Here is a 27,764-nt window from a genome sequence, read left to right as displayed (position 1 = left end):
GAAAAAAAAAAATGCTAAAGTGGTTGAACCGGAAGCAGTATCCGCGCAGTGAGGCACGTTTTCCTCCTGCAGCAGCATGGACAGCGGTGGTGTGAGGAGATGTCTGTAGAGATGGTGGAGCTCTCCATGAACGCACCGGAGCCGGTCCGAACGGCCGGGATCCTGCAACAGAACCGCGTCTTCCTCGACTTCTTCTGGGACTTGGCCAAACCGGACCAGGAGGTCCGGCTGAAGGCGGTAGAGGACCTCATCCAGTACCTGAAAACCAACAACAAGGTGAGGCAGATCCAGATCCGACCACGGACGGGCTGGCTGGGATCTGAACCAGCGTGGTTACCCGCTGAAGTTAATACAGTAACAGTTACGTTAGCAGTGGGAGAAGTATTCAGGAAAGGTAGTCGTAATATAAAGAAATACGCGGCAGTCCTGCATTCAAAATGTTACTTTAGAACAAAAAGTATCAGCCAAAATATACCTAAAGTACAAAAAGTAAAAGTACTCATTATGCAGAATGGGCCCTGTCAATGTGATATATTATAGACATGTAAACATACTAGTCTTTTTACTGCCTTATATACTTTTGGGTTGTTAAATCTATAACAATAAATCATGTTTTACAAGTCATAACAGCGGTGGAGTACATACTCAGATACTTTACTTAAGTAAAGGAAAGTACTCCACTACAAGTAAAAGTCTTGAATTCAAAATGTTACTTGGGTAAACGTAGATGAGTTGTATTTACAAAATGTACTTAAAGTATCAAAAGTAAAAGTTATCATTCTGCAGAATGGCTCCTTCCACGGTGTTATATTATTTATTATAGAATATTGTATTGTGTTTTTATCACTAACAAATACATGAGAGCATTTTAATGTTGTAGTTCGTTAATATGGAGCAACTTTTAGATACTTTGTATACTACTGGGTAGATTAGAATTATAGTACTGCATCATATAATAAGAACATAATATGTTGTTTTATGTAAAAAGTAGTAACGTAGTAACTGTAGTGCAGTAAGAAGTACAATGTTTCCCTCTGAAGTGTAGTGGAGTAGAAGTCTAAAGCAGTAGAAAATGGCAATATTCAAGTAAATTACTAGTGTGTCAAAACTGTACTTAAGTACAGTATTTGATTAAAAGTACTTAGTTACTTTACACCACTGCTAGTAACTACAGCTGTGAAATAGAAGTAGAGTACTTCCCTCTAAAATGTGATTATAAAGTTGCATTAAATGGAAATACTCCATTACCTCAAAATTGTACTTGAGTACAGTACAATATGTTGGTTGATAACATAACTTGGAAGCTATTTTGCCAATCATCTGATCCCTGTAAGCTTTAGAAATGTCATGTGGTAGAAGGACTGCAGGGTTATGATAAGTGTGCCGGACAGAAAAGAGGCTTCACTGCGTGCATCATGGCTGGTTTCTCTCTGTGTTCTGCAGGCAGATGAGTTGGATTACACCATCAAAAGGCTGGTGGATGGACTGGCTCACACACGGGAGGCTGCCAGACCTGGATTCAGCCTGGCTCTGGGACAGGTGAGTGGAGACCAATATCTGAACACAACTCTTAATGCAATTACTGTCTTATGGACGACAAATAAATGTAGACGTGGCCAATATGAGTTTATCGCCGATATATCAGTGTTGGATTATCATTATATACAGTCATGTGAAAAAATTAGGACACCCATGCTAAAGTTGACTAAAAAGAGGGATAAAAAAATCATCTTTTGCAAATTGATCTTAATGCCTTAATTAAAAAAATGAGGAAAAATCCAATCTTTAAGGACACCAATTTTCTTTGTGAATGAATAATGTATCGTAAATAAATAAATGTTTTTCCTTAAAATACAGGGAGCATAAGTCAGTACACCCCTATGTTAAATTCCCATAGAGGCAGGCAGATTTTTATTTTTAAAGGCCAGTTATTTCATGGATCCAGGATATTATGCATCCTGATAAAGTTCCCTTGGCCTTTGGAATTAAAATAGCCCCACATCATCACATACCCTTCACCATACCTAGAGATTGGCATGGGGTACTTTCCATAAAATCATCTCTCAATGCAAATCAAACCAGCTATAAGGCTAACTGAAATAAAACCATGCCAATCTCTAGGTATGGTGAAGGGGATGTGATCATGTGGGGCTATTTTAATTCCAAAGGCCAAGGGAACTTTATCAGGATGCATAGTATCCTGGATCCATGAAATAACTGGCCTTTAAAAATAAAAATCTGCCTGCCTCTATGGGAATTTAACATAGGGGTGTACATACTTATGTCCCCTGTATTTTAAGGAAGAACATTTATTTATTTACGATACATTATTCATTCACAAAGAAAATTGGTGTCCTTAAAGATTGGATTTTTCCTCATTTTTGGCATTAAGATCAATTTCCAAAAGATGATTTTTTTTATTCCTCTTTTTAGTCAACTTTAGTATGGGTGTCCTAATTTTTTCACATGACTGTATGTTGGTTGATAAGTAACAAAGAATTGCAGTACAGAAGATTTAAAGATATGTCATGTCATTTTAATCTATATTGGAACAAACTTCCCATTCATATCAGGTCCTGCTCTACTGCCGAGATCTTTAAGTCTCATCTTAAAACACATTTTTATTCTTTGGCGTGTGATGTTTAGGGACATTTGTATAGAAGTGTGCTGTTTGTATGATGTTCATTGTGTCTATATGTTTATTGTCTTCCTTTGTTTTTATAACATAATAAAACTTTGTACAGCACTTTGGTCAGCCTAGGTTGGTTTTAAATGTGCTCTGTAAATAAATTGACTTGACTTGACTATATAATAAATAATACATTTAGGTAATTTAGAGACACTGGATACGTCCCAGGTCCTTAAATTGTTTGTTTACAAGTTTATTTTTAAACTGTTAAATGTGTCGCTCAGTACATATGCTGGTCATAACTCTTGAAGGGAATAACTTGAAGGTTAAAACTTTAAAAATTACAATTGTATTTTGTTATCTTTGGGCAGAGACAGGCTAGCTTCTCTTCCCATAAATTATCATAGAAATTTGAAGGGATTTTTTTCTCCATGTTTCTGCATGGCCCAATGGTCTTTATGTCACATTTAGCGGTTGCTAGGAGGTGCATTTTATATTTGATTGTCTCAAACAGAGTTGAGTACTTGAGTCCGGTCTCAAATACTACAAGTGCAAGTTTTTTTTTTTTTTTAAGTCTTGCACTTTAGCTGCCTCAAAAATCCAGCATCGCTCTACTTTCTAAATAAATGACTTGCAGCATCTGCAAACATAACTTTCTAGCCAGAAGTTCAGAACCCCTTTTAAATTATGTCACAGATTTGTTGTCATATGATTTATCACACGTGCTGAATGTTGACTGACAGATTAACTGTTTAGTTTGAAGTGGTGAAAATAGTTTTTGTAGATGCTCATGCGAGGCTTTGCAGTGGATACTGAGCTCAGCTGCAAACACAAGTGATCCAGTTGGCTGAAGCAGTGACTTCTCTACCATTAGTGTTAAGAAAATGCTCTAATATCCAAGTAGGAAGTAATTAACAGTTATTGGCTTTAGCATGACGTACAGTTTTTGTTTTTCAGGTTTTGAGCACCTTTGAAGTCATCTCTTTGCAGAGTATACTCGACCGAATCAAGGAAAAGCACAACTTGCAGACAGTGAAAAAGGTGATTTTTTTTATTTTATTTTTTTTTTTTTTTATTTTTTTTTTTTATGCTGTCTCTGTCGGCTCCAAAAGCTTCACCCATGGGCTCTTTATGAATTTTGTGGTCTTCTCTTGTTTGTTTGTTTTCAGAAACTTGTCAGAAATGCAGCGTTCGGAAACTTGTTTGGCGTCCTCGCCCTTCATCAGTCCAGCCGCCTCTCTAAAGTAAGCACTACGATTCATCATTTTTATTGGAGGGGTTCAGATTTGTGTGTGTTTGCAGAATAAAAAGAGAGAGAGAGAGAGAAAGACCATGCCTGAATCAAAACGTACATACTAGGGGTGTGAATCTTCACTGGTCTTAGGATTATCCTTTTCATATCCCTTTCCTGTTTTTCATCAACAAACTCAAGCAGTCAGATACTGTATATATGAGCTCCCCTTTTTATTGTATCTGCTCTTAAAAAAAGCCACTCCCTGAATGTAGCGGAGTCTGAACACAACAGACAAATGGCAAAAAACAAAAAGGGAAGCGACCGAAAAATCAACAAGTAACATCAGTAGGCAATAATCGATTATGTTCTGTCACTGCATCGATGCTGAATTGCCCCGGTCCACATCGCCGTGCATCGCTGCAATGATTAAGTTCGACACCCCTAGTACATACTTTGTGGAACAAAATGAACAACCTACAGCCGCAAACTCCAATGTGTGTGAAGGCTGTTGTGTTTTCTGAGCCTTTTTGTCTTGTGTCTTTGTGCAGGAGCCGCCCGTGGTGTTGGGATGTGTGCAGCTGCTGCAGAGCCTCAGCCAGCACAGGCAACACCTGAAGGACCTGCCTACCAAGACCATGATGGACATCCTCAATGAGGTGACACCTTCTGCTCAGTCACAACTTTGATGATAACAACACCGGGGGCCATTCAAGATTCAAAATCCTTTATTAATCCCACAACGGTGAAATTAGCACTGTTGCAGCAGCATAGGGATAGGGGGTTACAAGACTAAAGAAACAATAAATATAGGTAAAGCTGGTAGCTGATAGGTAATGCTGTCAGCATTAACGCGTTAATCGCGATGCGATTAAGGGCCGCCACCATGTGACAATTTTTTTAATCGCATTAATTGCATTAATCGCATTAATTGCATTAATCGCATTAATCGCAGAAATTAAAAGACATTAATCGTTTGACAGCCCTATTTAGGAGTTACTACACACTATATTGACTCTAGTAAGGATAGGATTTTAAAAAAATTTGTTAGTTACTTGGAGGAATTGTGCAATAATGACAGATTCACACATTTTTCTTTTGTTTGCAGTAAATAAATAATTACAAATCTTAAAATCAAGTTCATAAAGTAATTTTCTTTGCATTCATTTGATTCCCAATCAAGATACACTGGTAAAAAATGCTTTCCATTGTTAATATGTACTTAAAAACTGTTCTGAAATGCAAAATAATAGAATTTTAATCATGTGATAAAATATGCGATTAATCGCGATTAACTATAGAACTTCAGCGATTAATCACGATTAAAAAAATTAATCGTTTGACAGCCCTAATTTACAGTATTACACAGTCACAGCCATATCTCTATGACCATAATACATACACATACATAATGCACAAGGAGTTTTGTTTTAAGCTTTTACTCAAATACTGAATTTCTATTTTAGTAGTTTTGATTCTTTTATTTCTACAAATAAAAAAAAAACTACAACATTTGGTTAGGTCGGCAACCAAAGATTATTTTCATTTTAATCTGTCGATTTATTTTCTCAACTAAACGATTAGTTGCTGGTCTATAAAATGTCTGAAAATGCCGATCAGTGTTTCCCAAAGCCCAAGATGACGTCCTCAAATGTCTCGTTTTGTCCACAACTCAAAGATATTCAGTCTACTGTCACAGAGGAGAGAAGAAACTAGAAAATATTCACATTTAAGGAGCTGGAATCAGAACTTTTTCATAAGAAAATTACTAAACCGATGAATCGATTTATCAAAATAGTTGCCGATTAATGTAATAGTTGAGAACTAATCGATTGATCTTTGCAGCTCTAAACACATCCATCCATCCATCCTCTTCTCTAACACTGATGTGTATGTCCGGTCTGTCAGATCTCAGAGGAGGTGTTTGAGGAGGTCCTGCTGAGCGCGCTGCAAACTGACCTGGCATCAGCCTTCAGGACTCCGGAGCAGCTGCAGCTGCTGCTGGTCGCACTGCAGCGCTTCCCACAAACCCTCAAACCCAAGAAACTCAAGAAGCTGCTGGGCTCCTCGACCATCATCAACGCTGAAAACATCCCCAAGTAAGAACAGTCTGAGCTCCCCCCCCTTCACACATCCACTTATTTAATCATTTTCTGAGTAGTCTTTATCGACGACGTTTCATTTACGGGATTTTTCGGGTGCCTCCAGAGGTTCCGCCGAATGTCCCTCATCTTCGGTCGGATGTAGAGGGTGACACAGGAATCAATTGTCGCTCCCATCCCATCCCGAGCACACGAAAATACTCCCGTCGTATCCCGATCACGTGAGTCACCCTCTAGTCGGATGTCCATCAGCTTCCGCTTCCTTTGTGTTGGCATTCTAAACTCGGTTTCTCGATTCGGGAAACATCCTCCAAGCTCGAACGGACAATCAGATTATATTTATCTTTTTTTTGAGTAAAATTCTTCTCACACACTCGACAGCCATTTTAATTCCAGAGCTCGCCCACCCTACGTGCACATGTTCCACCTAAACAAGTTTTGCAGAGGCACCGTACCTACGTCAGGTGCTTAGCGCCGCCCGAGACGATTGTGATTGGTTTAAAGGAATGCCAATAAACCTGAGCACGTGTATTTCTCCCATCCCGGAATGCTGCGCGGACTAGCCAGACCCTCCTCCGCAGCGCTGTGGAGGAAGGTTTGGCAATGCGAGATTTTTTTGAGTAACCCTTTTAACCAAAAATGTACGCACCAGTTTCCCCTCCCTGGAACATGTGAGCAACATGTTGGTGTCTTTCAGGTTGATGGAGGTGTTGAAGATGGCGTCGCGCTCGGTGAAGAAGGAGTGTGTCCTCCCGGCGGTGGCCCTGGACCTCCTGAAGCTCTCTCTGAAGGAAGACAGCTTCCAGCTCTTCTGGAACAACGCCATCATCAACGGCATGTTAAAGGAGCCGCCGGGGCCAGCTCAGTGAGTCCTCACGGGGAGAACGTCCTTCATAGCGGGAGGGCAGCAAGGGGGCTAAGAAACATTGGTCCTAACATCCAGAGATGAGGGCATTTCTGCTGAGCGTACCCTACATTATTAGAGTATTAATGACTGACGTGACTGTACTGACCTGGACACATTCAAAACACACCTCTTTCATTTTCATTTTTATTATTTATCTCGAACAATCAACAATGTTGCAAAAAAAAATAAAAAATTCAAACCACAAAATAAAACAAACAATCAGAATTCAACAAAACTAGTGCTGTCAGTTAAACGCGTTATTAACGGAGTTAACGCAAACCCATTTTAACGGTGTCAATTTTTTTATTGCGAGATTGACATTCTTTTTGGCCTAGCAAACTTTGTAGTTTTTTTCACATGCTGTTGCAACAACTAGTGACGTTAGAAAAACTACAACACCACACCGGATCTAGCTAGACCGGAAAAACAAAATAACAGACACACTTGTTTGGGCTTGCGAGCCGGCCAAAGAGTAGTACATACCTGCAAACTAGTCGCTTTTCGGCAAAAATGAATGGGGAAAATTTCATCCATGTGAATCGTGTAGATCCGAAGAGTTTTTATTTGGGGGAGGGGAGTCTGAGACCCGGTGCTAATACGGCACCGGTGCCTTCATGACCGTTATCTACCGGACCGAATAGCAACACGGATTTCGGTGCCACTTAAATGCCTACGCTTCTCTCTGATGCTCAGAAAACGGATGTTAGAGGGAACTGAAACATCGCCGCACGGGACGCTAGTTAACACTACACTTAGCAGCAGCTAACGTTAGCCTACCGTTAGCTAGCAGCTGGAGTAAACACGGTTAAAATGCTGACAGCTAAACGGTGTAAAGTGTGACTGTATTTCACTTGAGAGGCTTCTAACACCAGACTGTAGCTGTAGCAAACTCAGCCTCGCCTCGCCAGCCTCGTGGTGCATTCAAAGTTATTGTAAAATACCCTTTTCCCATCCAGTGGTTGTTTTCGCCGTTTTGTGCTCCTTTTTTTTTTTTAGATCAACTTTTTATTGTTTTATATTTTTGAACAGACAAATAAAATTGAACAAGGTGCTCCTTTTTATATATATATATATATATATATATATATCTCTATCTTTCGGTTCAGGCACCGTTTTAAAAGTATCGTATCATGTTGATAAGAGCATTAAAATGAGAAAAATATTGGGACAAAAATAAATAAAGGGACATTTAGAATAGATAAAAATGTGCGATTAATTGCAAGTTAACTATGCCATTAATGCGATTAATCACGATTCAATATTTTAATTGTTTGACAGCACTAAACAAAACCCCAAAAAATAAAAAAGGATTAGTTCGAGAAGGAGCAGGCGGAAGCAAATAGCTTATTTGGTCCTGCCCCTATTTCACAAAATCATATTTTTACAAAGCAAATAGATATGCAAATACAGCATAACATGTTTCAGGTCTTACAATAACTTACAACAATACCAAACAATTCCATTCCTGTGTTTCGGTCTATTCTATTCTTCAGATTAGCTTTCCACATACAATAGTCTTACATTTCTCACCTAATAGTTACTGGTTTATTGTTTTTAATTGCTTTTAATATGCTTGTTTTATGTGTTGTTGTTATTGCTTGCTGTTTTTAATGTGCTAAATGTGCTGGTTTTACACTAAAGTGTCTGAGTACCATGTAAAGGCTATATAAATAAAATGTATTATTATTATTATTATTATTAGCAGCATTAGCATTTACAGTCATGTATGGCAACATTTTGCCTTCCCAGTGAGTGAGTTATGGAAAAACTCTGAGAAACTCAAACTGTTGTTGCAAAGTACCCTTCTGCTATCTAGTGGAGAGAAAAAAAAGTTTAAATCAAAACTCAAATTAAATCTTGACCTTAAAAACTGAAATTGAAAATTAAATTGAATTGTGGATTTGAAGAATCGTGACACCCCGACATTCAACTGAAGCCTAGTACACAGTGCTGGATAATGATAATAATCCATGATGATAATAAAATGCTTTAAACCCTCCTTCCCACCAATCACAGTCTCTTGGCACTCACCACAAAATAACAAGTCTTTAGAGTTTAGATAATGTCCCCAAAGAAAGGACTTGGACTCCCGGTCAGGCTGACATAGAACATGTTTTTCTTTCTCTCATGTCATATTGTCCGGTCCTAGTTAACTACGTTCTGCTGACATGTTCCTCTGGCGTTGTCCTGTTTGTGTCCAGTTACCTGAGCTTCCGCCTGCTGGGCAGCGCCCTGCCTCTTCTGTCCGTAGCCCAGCTGAAGGAGGTGTTGTCTGGAGAGGTGATGATGCAGTACGGGGAGCACGTGGTGTCTGCTCAGGTCAGTGGCCTCGTCTGTTGACTATAAACCGCAGGTTATGGTGACAGGGATGATCTAAGACAGTTTTAGCCAGCGGTGGAGGAACTATTCAGATCCTTAACTTAAGTAAAAGTACTAACACCACACACAAGTAGAATTTTTAGAATTTTCTCTTTATTGATCCCCAGTGGGGAAATTACAATTTACACTCTGTTTGTTAGAAATCACTACACACAGGCCTGAAATACACCCACATGCACAAAATGGAGAGATGTCAGAGTGAGTGGGCTGCCAGTGCCCTGAGCAGTTGGGGGGGGTACGGTGCCTTGCTCAAGTACCTGGCAGTGCCCAGGAGGTGAACTGGCATCTCTCCAGCTACCAATCCACACTCTGTACTTTGGTCCGTACTGGGACTTGAACCGGCGACCCTCCGGTTCCCAACCCAACTCCCTACGGACTGAGCTACTGCCACCCCAAGAAAGTACGAGGCTCTGTTGCGGCATAGCTCTCTCTCTCTCTCTCTCTCTCCTCTCCTCTCTCTCTCTCTCTCTCTCTCTCTCTCTCTCTCTCTCTGTAGGAGCTGCTCCCGCAGCTCTTTGTTCAACAAACTGTCTGTACACTTACAAAGTTCTCAATGCTTCGGTTAACATGTAGGGACCCTCATTATGCTACTGTTTAAGTTTGGTGATATTTTGAGCATTTTTAGTGGTACAAAATAGCGATTTATTTTTACTTTCCCTGTGCCCTGAATACTAGCGTTGTAAGCTAATCAGCTGTCCGTGCTAGCTTCGTTCAAGCTACGAACACAATCAGTTAACATGAAAACATGTCCCAGAGAACGACAGAGTGGGTACACATCCGTTATTAACCCCTAGGTTCGTTTTGCGCCAGAATTGTCCTTTAATGTTCAATTTGTCCATAAAAGAATGTTGAAAATGATTTTACTTTCATTTTCTTTAAATTCAACGAGCAATTTGTTGTATTGTCGAAGACTACTGAAAGCAGCAGAAATGCAGAACTGAGCACATTTTAATATCTGTTTATGTATCGCGAGTAATATCGTTATCGTGATAGTCAACATTATCGCATATCGCACATTTTCCTCATATGGTGCAGCCCTACTGACTAATGTGAATCTCATCCATCATGTTTCTCTCCCAGAAAGCGGAGCGCTTCAAGCTGGCCCCGGAGATGGACAGCTACGTGTCGGACTTCTTGGCGGGCTGTCAGGACGCCGACAGACAGCTGGCGGGGATGGTGGGCTTCTCCTCGCTGATCAACAAGGGCAGCCCTTTGATGCCGCCGGTGTGGAGGGGGGTGCAGCACCTTCAGCCTGCGGCTCTGCAGCACTACGTGGAGTGGCTGAAGAACATGTTCCTGAAGCCTCAGCTGGACAAGCTGCTGGACTGCAGCACTCGCAAGCAGAAGGACAATCGGGAGGGAAAGGAACAGTGAGTGTGCACGCCTGTCGGGTTGTTTATCAGCGTGTTTATCTGTCTGCATGGAAACTGGATGAACGGAACTGTTGATTTTCCGTCCTCAGGAGGGAGAACTCCATATTCTATCTGAGGAAGTGGATTGTTTCCCGGCTCTCCTCGATCATTGACAACCACCAAGTGAAGAAGCAGGAGGATCTCGTCATGGATGTGGCCAGGTGAGACCTGCGTGTAGTTGAGCAATGTCGAGGTCTCTGTGTTTGTAAGAAGAGAGGGCCATCAGCTGCTGTTGTGTTGTTTCTTTTCCAGGTTTGTCTTTTTCCACGCGTTCTTCAGTGCCAAGAAGGCCTCGGCCAGCATCCCAGAGACAAAGGGGAAGCTGTCTGTCCCACTGGATGATAAAACCAGAGGAGTGCTTGTTAATCATTTCTTTGGGTGAGAGATGAAATATTTCATGAAGTCATTTTTTTTTTGTTTTGAATTTTGAATTTGTTTATTTGTACAATAAAATCGCAGAAACAACAAGAAAATAAAAATAAAAAGATTGTGCAGCTGAGATTAGAGCTGGGCAATATATCGATATTATGTCTATCGTGATATGAGACTAGATATCGTCTTAGATTTTGGATATCGTGATATGGCATAAGTGTTGTCTTTTCCTGGTTTTAAAGGCTGCATTACTGTAAAGTGATGTCATTTTCTGAACTTACCAGACTGTTGTAACTGTTCTATTATTTGCCTTTACCCACTTAGTCATTATATCCACATTACTGACAATTATTTATCAAAAATCTACAATATCGTTGCGGTATCGATATCGAGGTATTTGGTCAAAAATATCGTGATACTTGTTTTTCTCCATATCGCCCAGCCCTAGTTGAGATTAAGAAAACCCCTAAAATCTACAAACTGAACACAAGTAAGCACTGTATTTAAAAAAACAAACAAAACAAGCATAAGGTTGGCTACATAAAACAACAAAGGCATACAATCAATTACAAGAATATAGATAAAATGAGGATGTGTGGACTTATGTGTGTATGTGTGAGTAGTTATGAGAGACAAGAAGGCCAAACAAAACAGATATGAACAGTTCAGATCAATACAGACAGTTAAATGTGGTTCATCAGACTGGCCCTAAGCCTCTTTTTATAGTTTTTGGCAGGAGTTGACTGAGATGCTGTGTTGATATAACTGTTCCATAGCTGTGCTCCCCTGGATCTAATAGAGAATTGACTGAGCCTAGTACAGTTTATTTATATAGCACCTTTTCAAAAGCAGACATCAAAACAACTATGAATCATATTTCTGTATATCTGTATCAGTGTCTGTGTCCACACTGGCGATGCCGCCCACAAAGAGCCTGGGTCTGTCTGAGGTTTCTGCCTAAAAGGACGTTTTTCCTCGCCACTTTAGCTCATGGGAGAATTGTTGGGTCATTGTAAATTATAGAGTGTGGTCTAGACCTACTCTATCTGTAAAGTGTCTTGAGATAACTCTGGCTGTTGAGGTGTCTCGTGGACACCACTGCGTCCCTTTGACTCTCTGTCTGTCCCCCCCTCCAGACTCCTCCTGTCCATGCACCACCTGCCTCTGACCGAGGACTCAGACAAAGGCACGGCAGCCAACCAAAAGCGTGTGCAGGGCGTCAGAGCCGACGGCACCATGTGGATCTATCACCTGGTCCAGTACGCCCAAGTCCTGCTCGACCAGCCGGAACACGCCCAGTGCAGCCAGCCCTTCAGCCCTGAGCAGAGGAAGGCCTGGGATGGGTAGGACAACAGGACCTCCTGAGTATGGCCTCTATGACCCCAGAGCAAGATAACAGGATACAGCTTAAAGCTATAGTGTGTAGTTTCTGTCACCCCCATGAGGAGTTCTAAGTGTCATTACCACACTTGCTAGTAGCCAAGGAGGAAACAGAGGTTAAAAAAAACATGATGGACTCTTCAGAAGATGTAATTCTCTTCACTCGAGCTTCTGCACGCGAAAGTCGCCGGACCACACAATCTTCTGAACATAGCCATACTGAGAAATAGTCCTACAGAGAGAGTTGTGTGGAGGTGATAGTCTTAATTAGCTTTGTAGCAACTCATTTGGAAATGGCTTGAATGTAACGGACGTTCATTAATATCAGAAAGTTACACACTAAAGCTTTAAAGGACAATTCTGGCACAAAATTAACATAGGGGTTAATAACGTGTACCGAGTCGACCGTTCTCTGGGATATGTTTTCATGGTAATCGAATGTGACCAGTTTTAGTGCAAACCGCTAATAAGCTTATAACGCTAGTCGTCGGGGCCACGTGAAAGTAAAAAGAAATCGCACCACACTTCAGCGGTAGCATAATGAGGGTTCCTACATGTAAACCGAAGCATTGAGAACTTTGTAAGTGTACAGACAGTTTATTAAAAAGATAGTTTAGAAAGACTGTACCGTTCACGTATATATACTTACAAAGTTCTCAATGCTTCGGTTTACAAGCAGGGACCCTCATTATGCTACCGTGTTATTAACCCCGAGGCTCATTTTCCACCAGAATTGTCCTTTAATATTCCGTTTCTTCTAACGGAGTTGACAACCACCCTTATGTATGTAGTTGTACAGGTTTTAAAGAATAATTCAGTTTAAATTATCTATCTATCTATGTAATTTTCACATTTTTGGTCACGTTCTGGGTTAAAGGTGCAGTAAGGTGCACAAGGATTGTTGAAATGTGAACTTAACTGCCAAACAAATACAAAGATTGTGCTGCTAAACTAGTTAGGAGCGTGTTTGATAGCTCTGTCTCTACATGTGTGTTTTGCAGCATGCTGAAAATGGTGGCAAACCTGAAGAAGGAAGTAAAGAAAGGCCCGGCTGCAGGGACCAGCGCGTTCCAGCAGCTCTTCCTGTTGGTCGCCATGCACCTCTTCAAGGTACTGTTTTGATATTGCAGCCTTAATGATGTACTGTAGTTTAATTTCCAAGCAACAAACACCGCCCGCTGACCAGTGTTGTAATGTAACGAAGTACAAATACTTCCTTACTGTACTTAAAGGAGAATTCCGGTCGATTTCAACCCATAGCTCTGTTGTTTGGAAATTTGGAGCGCTGTCAGTAGCGAGAAAAACGAAAACAATCGGTGCTGCCTACACCGTGTTATCCTCCTGCTAGAGTTAGCAGCCAACAGGCTTAAACAGGGCAAGTTTTAAACGTGTTTTTAGCCTCTAAACATGCTCAAAATGTCATTACAAGTGCCTACCCATGTGCAGTGATTCCTTCTGAGGGAACACAGCAAATTTGACTGGAATATTGGATTGTATGAGTTCGACAATCGACTAGTGTGGACTTGACCGGAAAACAGGAAATAAACAGAGGTATGTGCACTGGCTGGATTAACACAACTTTTATGCCTTTCTGTCACATCTACTGCAGTCAGATTCACTGTGTTCCCTCAGAAGGAATCATTGCACATGGGTAGACACTTGTAATGACATTTCGAGCACGTTTAGAGGCTTTAAACACGTTTAAAACTTGCCCTGTTTAAGCCTGTTGGGTGCTAACGCTAGCAGGAGGATAACACGGTGTAGGCAGCACCGATTGTTTTCGGTTTTCTCGCTACTGCCAGCACTCTAAATTTACAAACAACAGAGCTACGTGTTGAAATTGCCCGGAATTCTCCTTTAAGTAGAAGTTTCACGTATCTGTACTTTACTTCGTTATTTATATTTCCGGAAACTTTTACTTTTACTTCACTATATTTCCTAAATAAAATGTATACTTTTACTCCACTACATTTCCCCTAAGCATCTTAGTTACTCGTTACTACAAAATAAGATCAGAAGAAAAGAAAAGCAGGTTTGGAGAATCATTGCTCCTAAATTACCAAGATAAAGCACCCTCCATTCCAGTTGGTGACCTAATGCTTTTTTTGTTGCAAAGCGGCAAAAAAAAAAAAAAAAAAAAACATAGGCCAAAACGAAGAAGAGGAGGAAGCATAATAACTGATAGCGCCATGGAAGCACCTGGTGCGGGCTCTGGTAACAGACGATGATCACCCCGACGACAGTGGCGATGAAGATAACGTTACACACCTTTGGCCATAAAGTTCATTATCAAAGTTTTTTTTTTACTTTTACTTCTAATACTTAAGTACATTTAATATCAGAAAAGGACTTTTGATACTTAAGTACAGTAAATATCAGATACTTTAAGACTTTTACTTAATAGTCTAAAAGGAGACTTTAACTTCTACCAAAGTCATTTTCTGGTAAGATACTTGTACTTTAACTCAAGTATTGCTTTCAAGTACTTTATACAAGACTGCCGCTGACACAAAAACGTTCTCCTGAAAGGCCCCCGAAGAGCTGCTGGGCATCACCAAGGACCTGCAGAGCTGCGTGGACAAAGCTCAGGAGAAGAAGGCCAAGAAGAAGAAGAAACAAGGTGAGGCCTCGTGATGCAGCTGCTGCCTCCATCACCCTTTCACATCTCAATGTACAGGACTTCTCCTATTAGTCCAGGACTTCTCCTATTAGTCCAGGACTTCTCCTATTAGTCCATCAGTCCCTTTTTATTTGTCACATGAAATCGTACAGGCTACATTTCCAGTGAAATGAAATCCCATCAGGTCCTTTTTTTTTTTTTTTTTTTAACAATTCAAGTCTAGTAATTAATTAAGTACATTTACTCAAGTACTGTACTTAAGTACAATTTTGAGGTACTTGAGTATTTCCATTTTCTGCTACTTTATAGTCCTACTTCTACTCCACTACATCTCAGAGGGAAGTATGTACTTTTTACTCCACTGCATTTATTTGATAACTGAAGTTACTTTGCAGATAAAGATTATTAAAACAAAATCTGATGAGCACATTAATGCATCACTAATTAGATCCAAATTTTATAATATATATTCTGAAATGGGCCATTCTACATAATGAGCACTTTCACTTTTAGCGCTTTAAGTATGTTTTGATGAAAATACTTTAGTACTTTTACATAAAGGGATACTTTTGTTTCTGATTAGATTTAAATCCGCTTTGGAAATGTTTTTGTATGGACCGTATGTCATGGTATGATTTCATTGTAGTGCTCGTCAGTTGCTAGGTGAAGTGAAAACCCTGGAAAGGGTACAGAATTGAAAAAACAACTGGTCTCGCTCTCATCGGCTTGTTTCCAGACGCAGCAGGCAGCTGTTTTCAGCAAAGAAAGCTCTTAAAAAAAAACCTGCTGTGCCTGTGCGGTACCTGCTTAGCGTAAAACCGCATACAGACACAGTTAGCGACTAGCTGGTGAACATGGTGAAGCATTTAGAGCCAGATATTTCTCTCAGAAGTTGATGGAGAACAGAAACTGAGCTAAAACAGGAGTGAATATTAGACTTAACGAACCAAAATGTTGCTCCATGACTGCTGGATGTGTAAAGAGGCAACCGTTTGCTAACATGCTAAAATGTCTGTCATTACAACTTACGAAGGCCGATGATTTGCCAGATGTTGTGCTACAGCTAGTTCCTCTGCCCCAAAGTGGCCGAAGAAAAATCGATGGATACTAATTAATTTAAAGTGAATAAATGTGTGCGTGTGTGCTTTTTCCCTTGGTGCAGCCACGGAGCAGGAGGAGGAGCCCGAGTGGGTGGAGGTGCTGGTGGACATCTTGTTGTCCCTGCTGTCCCAGCCGAGCCGACACATCAGACATGTCTGCAGAACGGTCTTCTCCTCCATCTGCCCCCACGTTACTGCAGCGGCCCTCACCGCCATCTTAGATGTAAGTACAACACACGTACGAGGTTGGTTTTAACACTGGTCTCTGATAAAGTCAAGTGGAGATAGAAATTGTTTTTGGTGTGTGTGTGGAGCTTTCAGCCTCATATTGTGGCTTTTATCGTGTGTGTGTGTGTGTGTGTGTGTGTGTGTGGCCCAAAAACCGGGAAATACAGTATACTTGTGGGGTCTGCACAGCCTGTGGGGCCCAAAATGCTGGACCCCACAAGTTTAAAGGGCTGTTTGAGGGTTAAGACTTGGTTGTATTTTTAGGGTTAGAATTAGGTTATGGTTAGGGTGAGGGTAAGGGTTAAGGTTAGGCATTTAGTTGTGATGGTTAAGGTTAGGGTAAGGGGCTAGGGAATGCATTATGTCAATGACGGGTCCCCACAAAGATAGTGAAACAAGTGTGTGTGTGTGTGTGTGTTTTTTCAGCCTCATATTGTGGCTTTTATCAGTAGAGGGAGTGTGTGTGTGTGTGTGTGTGTGTGTGTGTGTTGCACTGGAAGCTTTTTGAAGTGACTGTAATGATGAGTGTTTTTGGGCTCTGCGTAGGTCCTGGACCCAGAAAAGGATGACGAGGAGGACAGTGCTGTGGTCGTCACTGACGACAACAAAACCCAGAAGAAAAACCCAAATGAGGAAGACGACGAGGAGATGGAGGTCAGTTCTTCCCTTGCTTATTTACAACCTGTGCTGCACCCCGTCTCTGCCGGGAGTCCCTTTAATCTCAGTGGGACCTATCCTGGTTAGATACACTTTTACAGAACGTATCATTAACATCAGCTTATCGTCTTATGTCTTGTATCGTATTACGATGGAACTTTTATTTACTGATTCCACTTAATAAATGCGTCTTTACTGTAGAACTGCAAAGATTAATCAATTGGTTGTCGTCAACTATTAAATTAATCGCCATCTATTTTATAATAATAATTTATACTGTTTATTGATCCCCAATGGGGAAATTACAATTTACATTCTGTTTGTTAGAAAGGCCTGAAATACACCCACATGCTCAGGACCTATTCATGCACTAATGGAGAGATGTCAGAGTGAGTGGGCTGCCAGTGCTGGACCAGCACCCTGAGCGGTTGGGGGGGGGTACGGTGCCTTGCTCAAGAGCACCTGGCAGTGCCCAGGAGGTGAACTGGCATCTCTCCAGCTACCAATCCACACTGTACTTTGGTCCGTACTGGGATTTGAACCTGCGACCCTCCGGTTCCCAACCCAACTCCCTACGGACTGAGCTACTGCCAATAGGTTAAGCAGTTGGAGTTCATTCTTTATGAAAATAAAAGTCATAATTCTCTGATTCCAGCTTGTTAAATGTGAATATGTTCTAGTTTCTTCTCTCCTCTGGGACAGTAAACTGAATATCTTTGAGTTGTGGACAGACCTTTGACGACGTCATCTTGGGCTTTGGAGAACACTTATCGGCATTATATATATATTTTTTTAACCATTTTCTGACATTTTATAGACCAAACAATTAATCGAGAAAATAATGGACAGATTAATCGACAATGTAAATCATCGTTAGTTGCAGCCCTACTTTACTGTTCGTTTGATTTCTGTACCGATTTAGAAGAAGCGTTTAAAATCCTAAAACGTGTGGTTATTCCTCTGCCAGGAAGACAAGTCTGACGGATCAGATGATGACTCTGATGAGGAAGAAGATGATGAAGCAATGGAGGAGGAGGAGGATGATGATGATGATGAGGAGGAGGAAGAGGAAGAGGGCGAGTTGGAAGAGGGAGAGGTGGACCAAAAGTTCCGCCAGGAGCTGATGAAGGTCCTGCAGCAGCAGAATGCTCTGGTGGGTTTTTCAGATGTGGTCTCCATGTGGGATTCAATGGATAACTACTCTCTAGACCAGTGTTTCTCAAATGGGGGTACGTGTACCCTTAGGGGTACTTTGGAGGACTGCAGGGGGGGTACGTGACATGTTTTGCAAAGTGTTTTTCAGTTACAAGGCTGTAGTTACTTCTACTGTCTTTTTTTTCTCCAAGTTTGTCGCTTTTTTCAAAGTTTTTGTCGCTGTTTATGAAGTTTGTCACCTTTTTTTTGAAGGTTTTGTCGTTTGTTTTGACCTATTCTTGCTTTTCTTCCTTACTTTTTCTACTGTCTTTTTTTCTTCAACGTTTTTGTCTCTTTTTTCAAAGTTTTTGTCACTTTTTTCGAATTTTGTCGCTTATTTGAATTTTTTGTCACTTGTCGCCTAAGTGTTGCCTTCCTTCTTTCTACTGAGTTTTTTTTCGAAGTTTTTATTACTATTTTCGACCTATTCCTGCCTTACTTCCTTCTCTCTTCTCTTTTTTTAAAAAAGTTTTTGTCGCCTTTTTTCATTAGCATTTAAATGCTTTCCAGATACAAGGTTGTTTAGTAAATCTATCGCTGACATGACTGTATTGTTCCTATTTGTATACATTTTATTTTTCTACCAAAAATGATTCGCGCTGGTTAGGGGGTACCTAAAACTGTTCAAAGGGGGTACATTATTGATAACAGCTTGCTGCTCTAGGGTGTAGGCCTGTATCTAGGCTTGTGTGCTGTATGTACGTGTGTGTGTTAGCTGTAGCTGTTCTTAACAAATTGCCCCTTGTGGGATTAATAAAGTTGTGGAACTGAATTGGCATCAGTGTATACGTATCTCTGCGTATTTATCTATTTTATTGCTGTTGTAACACTGCTAGATTAATGTATTCATGCCCTTGTCTCTTATGTAGAGATTTAGATGAGGTAAACAGAACAACGTGGGTCAGATCCCAGTTCCACAGCAGACTCTGCAGCACTGTTTACATTGTGTTAAAGTCCTCTGTTGTGCTGTATGTTCAGGCCACAGAGGAGGACGGAAGCAGCGATGAAGAGCTGGACGATGACGCCATGATGGCGCTGGATAAGGGCCTGGCGGCGCTGTTCTCGGAGCAGAAGAAAAAGAACCAGGCCAAGAAGGATGAACGGACCAAAATACAGAAAGAGAAGACGCTGGTCCGAGACTTTAAGATCAAGGTACCTTATCCAGGACTTGTAAAACACTTTCGGAAAATATACTTGATTTCTGGTCTCACCCCGAGTCGGATAAGAAGACTGATATCTCCTCCAGAGCCTGGCTTAGCTTACAGCAAAGACTACAAGCACATGGAAACTGCTAGCTTCATTGAAAATGGAAAAAATTTTCTTTGCTTTATTTGTCATTGCATAAATACAGTGTATTAACACAACGGAATTCAAGGTGCCACTCCAGATCAGTGCTTGGAAAAAAAATAAAATAATAATAAAATATGTACCAAACAAACACCCCCCCCATCCCCTACATACATTTCACTCTCTCTTTTCTCTCTCCCACACACACTCACCCACCCACATATACAGCACATTGTATTATGGGATACAGACAATTGACTGACACCCTCCCATCACTCCCAGACAACACCCACCCTCCCGCACACATGTGTAAGATAGCAGCAGGTTTCAGCATAAGAAAGAGAGAAAGTTCACAACTGAAATAATGTTCAGAGGTAGTGCGGTTGTCAAAAATACACCTCCTGCCAACCCCCTAAGCCGTCTCCTTCCCGTGTTTGGCCTGCTGTAGGTGTTGGACCTGGTGGAGGTGTTCGTGGCCCGGCAGGCTGGCAGTCCTCTGGTTCTGGGTTTGGTGGAGCCTCTGCTCACCATCATCGACAGAGGAATGAGCTCCGACAGCGACCAGCAGGAGCAAGAATTCCTCCGCCGAGCTGCCGATATCTTCAGGTAATGCGCGCCAGCTGTGGACTGAGGCGTTTGACGGCATCTGTGTTTGTCACTGATTTAATATTTGTTGCCTCCATCATTTGTTTCTTTTTGTTTGTTTGATTTCTTTACATGTTTGGTGTTAAGCATGATTATGTATTTAGTTTGAAACACACTTTTAGGGTTTTTTTTTTCTTTTTTTTTTATCCACCAGAACATTGTGTCCAGTACTGTGATGTCCCTCGCTCACATTTTTTTTTTTTTTTTGTGTTTTAATCTTAAATTTGCTGCGGTTCAGTCGCAATATTGTTTAGACCTTAATTACGATAAACAAAGTCGGGGAAAAAAGAAATTCACTTCAGCCTCCGAGTTGTAACGCGGTGACGATATCTCCCACTTGGCGAAACAGAAATGTCAAGAAAACCGCCGGCAACATGACTGCAAGGCCTCCATCGCTGTCAGTTGCATCTAAATAAAATCTCATTTTAACCCTAATATAATTGATTTGGCTAATTTCAAAGGTGCACGGTTTATTTGCGTCTTGTTCAGAGGTGATCCTTCAAATCAACCGGCCCAAGCTGATGTCTTTGCAAGAAAAGATGAATCTGAAACAAATCTTCCAATAAGAGCTGCTGCTGTCCGGCTCGGCGAGGGTTTCAAACCTCTAGGTCTTTGTGTTGGATGCTGTACTGATTCTTACTTTAAGTGAATGCATGTGCCTCTTGTTTGTGTGATTTTTCAGGAACCAGCTGTGTAGGTCCAAGGTTTACTGCAGGACCGTGGGTGACAGACAGGGGGAGCTCCATGACCTGCTGGACAAACTGATGACTAAATGCCAGAAGCTGGCCGACTCCTCAGTCTGCCTCTATTACTTCAGGTACAACTTATAATGACTGTGTTAGACAATGGTGCTAAACTCTCTCACACACCACAATATTTGTGAATGTGTGACTAACGAAGAGTTGATTAGTCTTTGTTGACGTGGGGAAAAAAGGTCAATGGTACAGAGAAAATAAAATCAGATCTACAGTATATTGAAGCAGAGAAAATGGAGGGTATGTTCAGCTGATATTCCCACAGTGCTAACCCTAGACCAACCTTCTGTTCCTGTTGTGAAGTTTGAAGAAGAGCTTTGCTAAAGCAACACGTCGCCTGTTTACTCTAACGACTAACGGCTTGTTATAGGCTGCATTTATTGTGCACTTGGCACTGAAACAGGAAGCTGTTCCTATTTAAATCTGCACACATTTTGATGCTAAGCTCAGTTTCTTTTACCTATGACTGCTGATTTCTTCTCTTCTTATTCAACTGTTGCTCAGAGGGATCATTGTCTCTTTCTGCCCTTTCAGTTGTCAGTCTGGTTGAACCATAGTTCAGCGTTTTGTTCTCCATGTACAAAACTTAATAACATCCATTTGTAAGGAGGACTTTCTACAACCTAAAAGCATCAAAGACTATTCAGAAATATATAGTAGAGTACATGGACTCAAGAGTCTGTTCCAGGGGTCAAGAATGAAATGTTTAGGCCCGTACACATCATTTGTTGTATTTTGCTGATGTTGAACTGTCCTTGCAGTGCATCTCTGTACGTGGTGAAAGTGCTGCGAGGAGCTCCACCTGCTGAGGCCAAAGAGGGGCAGACAGCCGACGGAGCTGCAGCAAATGACGTATGTTTACACACAGACTGATGCATTTGTCACCTCTGTTTTCATTCGCTTGATTTCACTCGTCTGAACCTCCTTGCAGTGGGGTGCTGCTGTGTTTAGATCACTGGACATAAGTTGCAATTGTTACCGTTACGGCATATACATCTCCCATGTCCGGCTTTAGAGCAGAGACAATCCAGGTCTTTTCATTTATTTTCTAACTGGGTCACATAGTGGGCCAGTCCTCGATAACTTGTCCCCCTTATGAGAGTTTCTTCCTCACACAGACTTCTTGTTTGTTTTGATAAGTGCTATATCATCATTTTTAAGTTCCAGCTTATTAAATGTGAGTATTTTTGTTTTTCTTCATTTTCTGTGATGGTTAACTGAATATCTTTTGGATTTTGTACTGTTTGTTGGACAAAAGGAGACATTTGAAGTACTTTTGTAGCTCCTACTGAATCTCTGTGGTTTGAAGTTTAGTTTAGTTTCTCTCCTGTTTGTATATTTATTTTACTGAGCAATGTTACACAAGAGGGTGTGCTTTACTTCAGTGTTAGGGAATTTGGCGATGGCCGCATCGTGCTTTGTAGAGATCGTGGGATTTCCCAAACTGAATAAATATCGCACATATAAACACAAAACAGCGTGGCTAGCTCAATCTTGTTATAACTAAGATATCTGCGGGAAAAAATATTTTCCCCATGGACAGATTAGGCTAACTTTAACATCCACGAACTTCATAAGTAGGTTAGTTTTAAGATAGCGGTGTCACCGACTCACCAGCACTGAAAACAGACCTTCAAGCAGATGGCCCTGTTGTAATGAAAATGCTAGTCTCGCTTTGCCAGACCTTCCTCCACAGTGCTGCGGAGGAGGGTCTGGCTAGTCCACACAGCATTCTGGTTTATTGCATTTCTTTAAACCAGTCACACTCGTCTTGGGCGGCGCTAAGCGCCAGACGGAGCCACGGTGCCGCTGCAAAATAGCCTCGGGAAGGAACTTGTTTTGGTGGAACGTGTACGTTCATAGGTTGTTTTAGTCGTGCGACAGAAAACTCAGATTGGACAGATAGTCTAGCTAGCTGTCTGGATTTACCCTGCAGAGATCTGAGGAGCAGTTAACCATAGTCCTCAGAAATCCACCAGAGTTTAAAATGCCAACACAAAGAAAGAGGAAGGACATCCGGCAGAATTTCCGGCGGCACCTGAGAAATACCGGAAATGAAATGTTGTTGATATAGACAAATGCAAATTCCTGCCTGGCTGGGCTGATGCGCCCAGCCGACACACCCTTAGAATCACACCCGTCGTCAGAAAGAAAATCTGACCCCTGATGTGTCGTTTGCTCTTTTGTGGTTTGTGTGCAGTTAAGGTTCATGGGCAACTTGGACGTGGATCGGGTCTCCGCCATCTTCAGAGACGCCCTGACCTCCTTCATGGGCAGGAGGAAGAGCCCTCTGACCGCTCAGATGTTCACAGACTTGTTCGCCAGATTCCCCGTGAGTACAGCGACACACCTCAGAGACAGAAAACCATGTCTGCACAGGCAGCAGTAATTAATGTGCGTTATATTTCCAGGGTCTGTGTGTGCAGCTGTTGGATCAAGCCGTGCAGCACATCACATCTGGAGTCAGAGTACACCAACAGGTAAAGGAGACCCTCCTCCCTCCATCTCAGCTGCTAATAATTCATTTATTACCAGCTCTATCTGTTTATTTGAACTACGTTCCTGTTGATGGACATTGTCTCGTGTGTTTGTGTGTGTGTTTAGGGCCAAGCGTGTGTGTTGGTGTTGCGGGCGATACAGAACAAGGAGGTTCAGCAGCTGCTGAGCGGCGCTCCGTGGACGGAGCTCTGTGTGAAGGTCTCAGGTCAGCTGGCGGCGGTAGGTCAACACAACTCTACATCACAGTCCTGGGATACATCACAGGGTTAACACTGAGATGCATGGGTATATATATAGCATACATACTTTCTGTCCCTCTTGTTGTTTTCAAAGCTGGGGTAGGCAGTTTATTTTCAGCGGCGTTGGGCAAAAATTCCATAATAACCAGCATATTGTAATTCAAGTGGTCTGAGAGTAAACTAGACCTCTGCATCTCCTCTTGGCTCGGTAAAGTATTTTCCTATGTGTAATATAACGTGAGGCTGTAACTACACATCAATTCTTCACTATAAGTGGAGCATCCTTTTAATGACATCGTTCTTGAAGGTTTATGAAATTGAATCGTGCCACGATGGAGGATGATTAGAGCTGCACTCGCTGACCTCTGTGCGTCTGCAGGAACGGCTGAGAGGACACACATGCATCATTACATGCGTCTCCAATTCTTTACCGAACCGCCTCACCTCTGCGTTGCCCCGTCTTTTCCCTCTGAGACAAAAACACACCTGCCAAACAACGTAACTCCTCCGTTGCGTTTTTTTTTTACCTTCAGTTGCCAAAAATGTGTCGCTGATAAGATGTAACGTTGTCTGAGCTGCTTTTCTTTATCGAGCTTAATAAAACCATTTTGTCGCAGCAATGTTTCAGAAATGACTTTCAACAAAAACCTTTACTTTAAGTCCCCCTGTCTAACATTCATAATCAGTGTATAAACATTTAATAAATGGTTTTCAACACACTATAATGTAGTTGCAAACAGATGTTTGTTTATGCATTTGTCTACAACTTCAGTGGACACCCATTACCCAAGTAATCCTTATAGTAATACCCAAGTAATCCTTATAGTAATACCCAAGTAATCCTTATAGTAATGCCCAAGTAATCCTTATAGCTGCGAGTAACTACATTATAGTGTAACCGTTAATTACACAGATGTATTAAATGTTTGCATACTGCTGATAAATGCTTAGTAGGAGGACTTAAAGTGAAGTGTTTTCAGCTGCACAAAATGTCTAAATCTAGCCTGAGGAAGATCTTGTATATCGAAACGTTGCCTGCCTTTGTGTAAAAGAGAAATAAACATTTTATAAACCTCTGGCATTTTATAGACCAAACAACTAATCGATTAATCGACAATGAAAATAATCGTTAGTTGCAGCCCTAAATTATTTATTTGGAGCCTAACAGTGTGCAGGCCTCCTTTGTGCCCTGCAGTTAAGTATCTTTTCTATTCAATCCAATTTTATTTATAGTATCAAATCATAACAAGAGTTATCTCGAGAAACTTTACAGATAGAGTAGGTCTAGACCACACTCTATAATTTACAATGACACAACAATTCCAGTAATTCCTACAAGAGCAAGCATTTAGCTTTTGTCCTGGATCAGCTGATGATAAGGCTAAAGCAGGTTTTATGGTCCTGTGGGGAGGCTCCATGCAGAGCTTTCCCCGTAGCCTACGTAAGTGGGCTGAAGTTTATACTTGAGTTGGTGTGTGCGTTGATCTCTTTAGGAGAATAGCAGGGCCGGCATGTGCCGACTCTAGAGTCGTAGTGGGAGAAACAAAGTGTCTCCCCTGTGCTTTCTGGCCACGGTGGGAAATCTGCCCGAATCCGACGGGACCCGATGGGTTCAGTCGAGTTCCGTCTTAATTGCTATCATTTTACACGGGCTCGGGCCGGGCTTGTGCTCCGGGTTGCGTGGTAAATGAGCAGTCAGGTGATGCATTTCGATTAGTGCGAAAATGGATGCTGAGGAGGTGAAACGGAGGCTGGCCTCTGGAGGACTTATTTTATTTCTTTGTTCCAACTTCCAAGTGGCCTATAGCCTACGTTAGTCATGAATAAATGATGTATAAGTGACTCATTCTTGACAAAAGGCAAAAGAGCTGAGTGTGCGCGCACATTTGAATAATGTCGGGCGAAAAACGGGTTCGGGCTTTTAAAAAGCTGTCAATCAAAATATAATTGTCGGGCTCGGGCAGAATTCTGTCGGGCTCGGGCCTTGTCGGGCCTAACTTTTAAGGCCCGATTACAGCTCTAACGTACACACCCACAGCGTCGATTGAACGCAGAAGCATACATTGGCCTTAACATGGACGACGGTCTTACCTCAGTGTCTTCTCCTCTCAGAGTCTTCAGCAGGCGGGCCAAGCTGAGAGCAAGGTGGTGAAGGAGAAGGTGGTGAGAACCCTGGAGCTCTGTCAGTTCCTGGCCAAGCACGTTCACCAGCAGGTAGGTGTGGGCTGCCAGGGTGAGAGGGAGGGAACCGTTGATGTGGCTTCAGTCAGGACTCAAGTCTCTTCTGCTGCCTGCTCTGTGTAGAAGCTGTCCGTGGACCTGGAGCCCCTTCAGAAAGTCCTGCAGTCCCTGACCAGCGCCATCGCTTTCAAGAAGACCGGCAAGCTGGAGGACACCTACTGGGCCGTGATGAAACACTTTGGAGTCATGTGAGTGGTTGTGGTGTGAGCTCGAGGGGGGATTATCATGCCGTGTGTGTTTGCATGCACATAAGTTATCAGGTTAGTTGGAGAAATCATGTTACGCAGGTAATAATCAGGTTTCGGTGACATCCTCCTATACGTGCAGCAGGTCAGTAATCAGATTCTAGGGCCGCCCCCTCTTAGTCGATTAGTCGACTAATTGGTAGTTTTGGTCTTAGTCGACTAAGATTTCTTAAGTCGATTTGTCATTTTTGAATGCTTTTCACGCTGAGTGGCTTTATTGCCAAGAAACTTATGAGCACATCTAAAGTGGTGCTTTTGCATGATTCTTTGTGGAGCAACTCAGTTTTTACTTGTTTACTGTACGGGGACTCTCACACCGCCTCAAAACACACGTTTGACAAGTCTGATCAGCGGTTACATGATTGGCCACCGCAGCGTGGTGTCGGGTTGCGTTTCTATCACTATTCAGTTTATTAACTGTTGGACAAAATAATATAACCAAAAAATAAACACAACTTCATAGAAAATGTTGAAGTAGAACATTTTAACAGTTTAAAATAAGAAATGTACTTGTTCTTGTTCCTTCACCCAAGATTACTTCACCACAGGGGCTCGTGTATCACAAGGTGTTTTTTTTTTTTTTTTTTTTTTTTTTTTAAACAGTGTGTTGAAGCCGTCACGTTGACCTCGCATGTGTTCACATTCACAGGAAACCCAAAGTTGAAAAGACAAAGCCTGACAAGGAGGCCGAGCAACAGCAAGTTCCTAAGAAGAAAAAAGGTTTTCTGCCCGAAACAAAGAAGCGTAAGAAGCGCAACCAGCCTATTTTAGAGCCAGCGGCAGCAGCAGCAGCAGCGAACAACTCGACCTCCAGAGACAAACCGGGAGCAGACAAAGGACAAGCCAAAAAGAAACATGACAAGAAAACAAAACAGAAACGACCGGCCGACGGCGCAGCGGCTTCTCAGCCCAACCCGGCCAAGAAGAGCAAGATCACGCAGTCTGAGAGCAAGACAGCCAAGAAGAAGAAACCCAAACAGAAGAAAGAGGGAGGAGGGCAAATGTAAAGTGGACACTGCTAGTTAAATGTTTCCTTTTTAAAGAAGCGTTGTTTCAGTCTGTTAATTTTTCTACTTTTCAGTCAGTTCAGTTCAGACAATATGTTGGTATTTTTCAATATGAGATATCTTTATACATAATGAAAACCTGAGATGTGTGGGACGTAAATTAAGATGGATTGTTTTTCTAATGTGTGACTGAAAAAAATGTCTACAATAAATTTAATTTCTCTTCCTGAAAAACAACTAGATGAGCATGGCATGAGCTGAAAGTCCTGGTCCCACAGGTCCGTCCAACCTACAGACACAACATCAAACTCTGTTCTGAGTGTTTGAAAAGCAGGATCAAGCTCCTTTCATCATCACTTCTTCAGACCATTTGATATTTTTGCAGGGAATATCATGGTCTCCATTTTATTTATTTTTTTAAGATAATTTTTTGGGGCATTTTAGGCCTTTATTTGTGACAGGACAGCTTAGACATGAAAGGGGGGAGAGAATGGGGAATGACATGCAGCAAAGGACCGCCGGTCAGAATCGAACGGAGCCTCTGTGTATGGGCGCGCGCTCTACCAGGTGAGCTACCCAGGCATCCATGGTCTCCATTTTTAAGGTTGATAAGTCCACTGTCCCAGCCAGAATGT

The 27,764-nt window shown here is 41.7% G+C and overlaps 1 protein-coding gene across 2 annotated transcripts; it reads left to right on the top strand.

The window, feature by feature from the left end:
• The first annotated feature begins 15 nt into the window (after window positions 1-15).
• On the top strand, window positions 16-27,764 carry mybbp1a (MYB binding protein (P160) 1a). 2 transcript variants are annotated; one of them, XM_031308051.2, is made up of 27 exons: window positions 16-276; window positions 1,444-1,539; window positions 3,587-3,670; window positions 3,799-3,873; window positions 4,412-4,519; window positions 5,769-5,959; window positions 6,660-6,827; window positions 9,071-9,188; window positions 10,329-10,618; window positions 10,711-10,821; window positions 10,913-11,038; window positions 12,169-12,372; window positions 13,411-13,522; window positions 14,942-15,032; window positions 16,195-16,355; window positions 16,907-17,014; window positions 17,985-18,170; window positions 19,190-19,363; window positions 19,947-20,104; window positions 20,826-20,960; window positions 21,660-21,750; window positions 23,099-23,230; window positions 23,310-23,378; window positions 23,503-23,616; window positions 25,749-25,850; window positions 25,941-26,065; window positions 26,772-27,764. In XM_031308051.2, the coding sequence occupies exons 1-27, from the start codon at window positions 100-102 to the stop codon at window positions 27,127-27,129; spliced, it is 3,864 nt and encodes a 1,287-aa protein (XP_031163911.2). In that variant the 5' UTR covers window positions 16-99; the 3' UTR covers window positions 27,130-27,764. The 2 variants fall into 2 exon arrangements, with proteins under 2 accessions (XP_031163911.2, XP_031163910.2); XM_031308050.2 differs by having other exon boundaries at window positions 12,169-12,375; window positions 13,414-13,522.

This window comes from Sander lucioperca, chromosome 13, assembly GCF_008315115.2.
Source record: "Sander lucioperca isolate FBNREF2018 chromosome 13, SLUC_FBN_1.2, whole genome shotgun sequence".
Taxonomy (NCBI): domain Eukaryota; kingdom Metazoa; phylum Chordata; class Actinopteri; order Perciformes; family Percidae; genus Sander; species Sander lucioperca.
This window is presented reverse-complemented; position numbering and strand designations above follow the sequence as displayed.

What these genes read in the sequence shown, in the direction of transcription:
- mybbp1a (XM_031308051.2), top strand. Translation starts at nt 100, where the DNA reads ATGTCTGTAGAGATGGTGGAGCTCTCCATGAACGCACCGGAGCCGGTC. An exon ending in TCAGCCTGGCTCTGGGACAG is followed by an intron (nt 1,540 to 3,586) that starts GTGAGTGGAGAC and finishes TTTGTTTTTCAG; the next exon opens with GTTTTGAGCACCTTTGAAGT. An exon ending in CTTGTTAATCATTTCTTTGG is followed by an intron (nt 11,039 to 12,168) that starts GTGAGAGATGAA and finishes CCCCCCCTCCAG; the next exon opens with ACTCCTCCTGTCCATGCACC.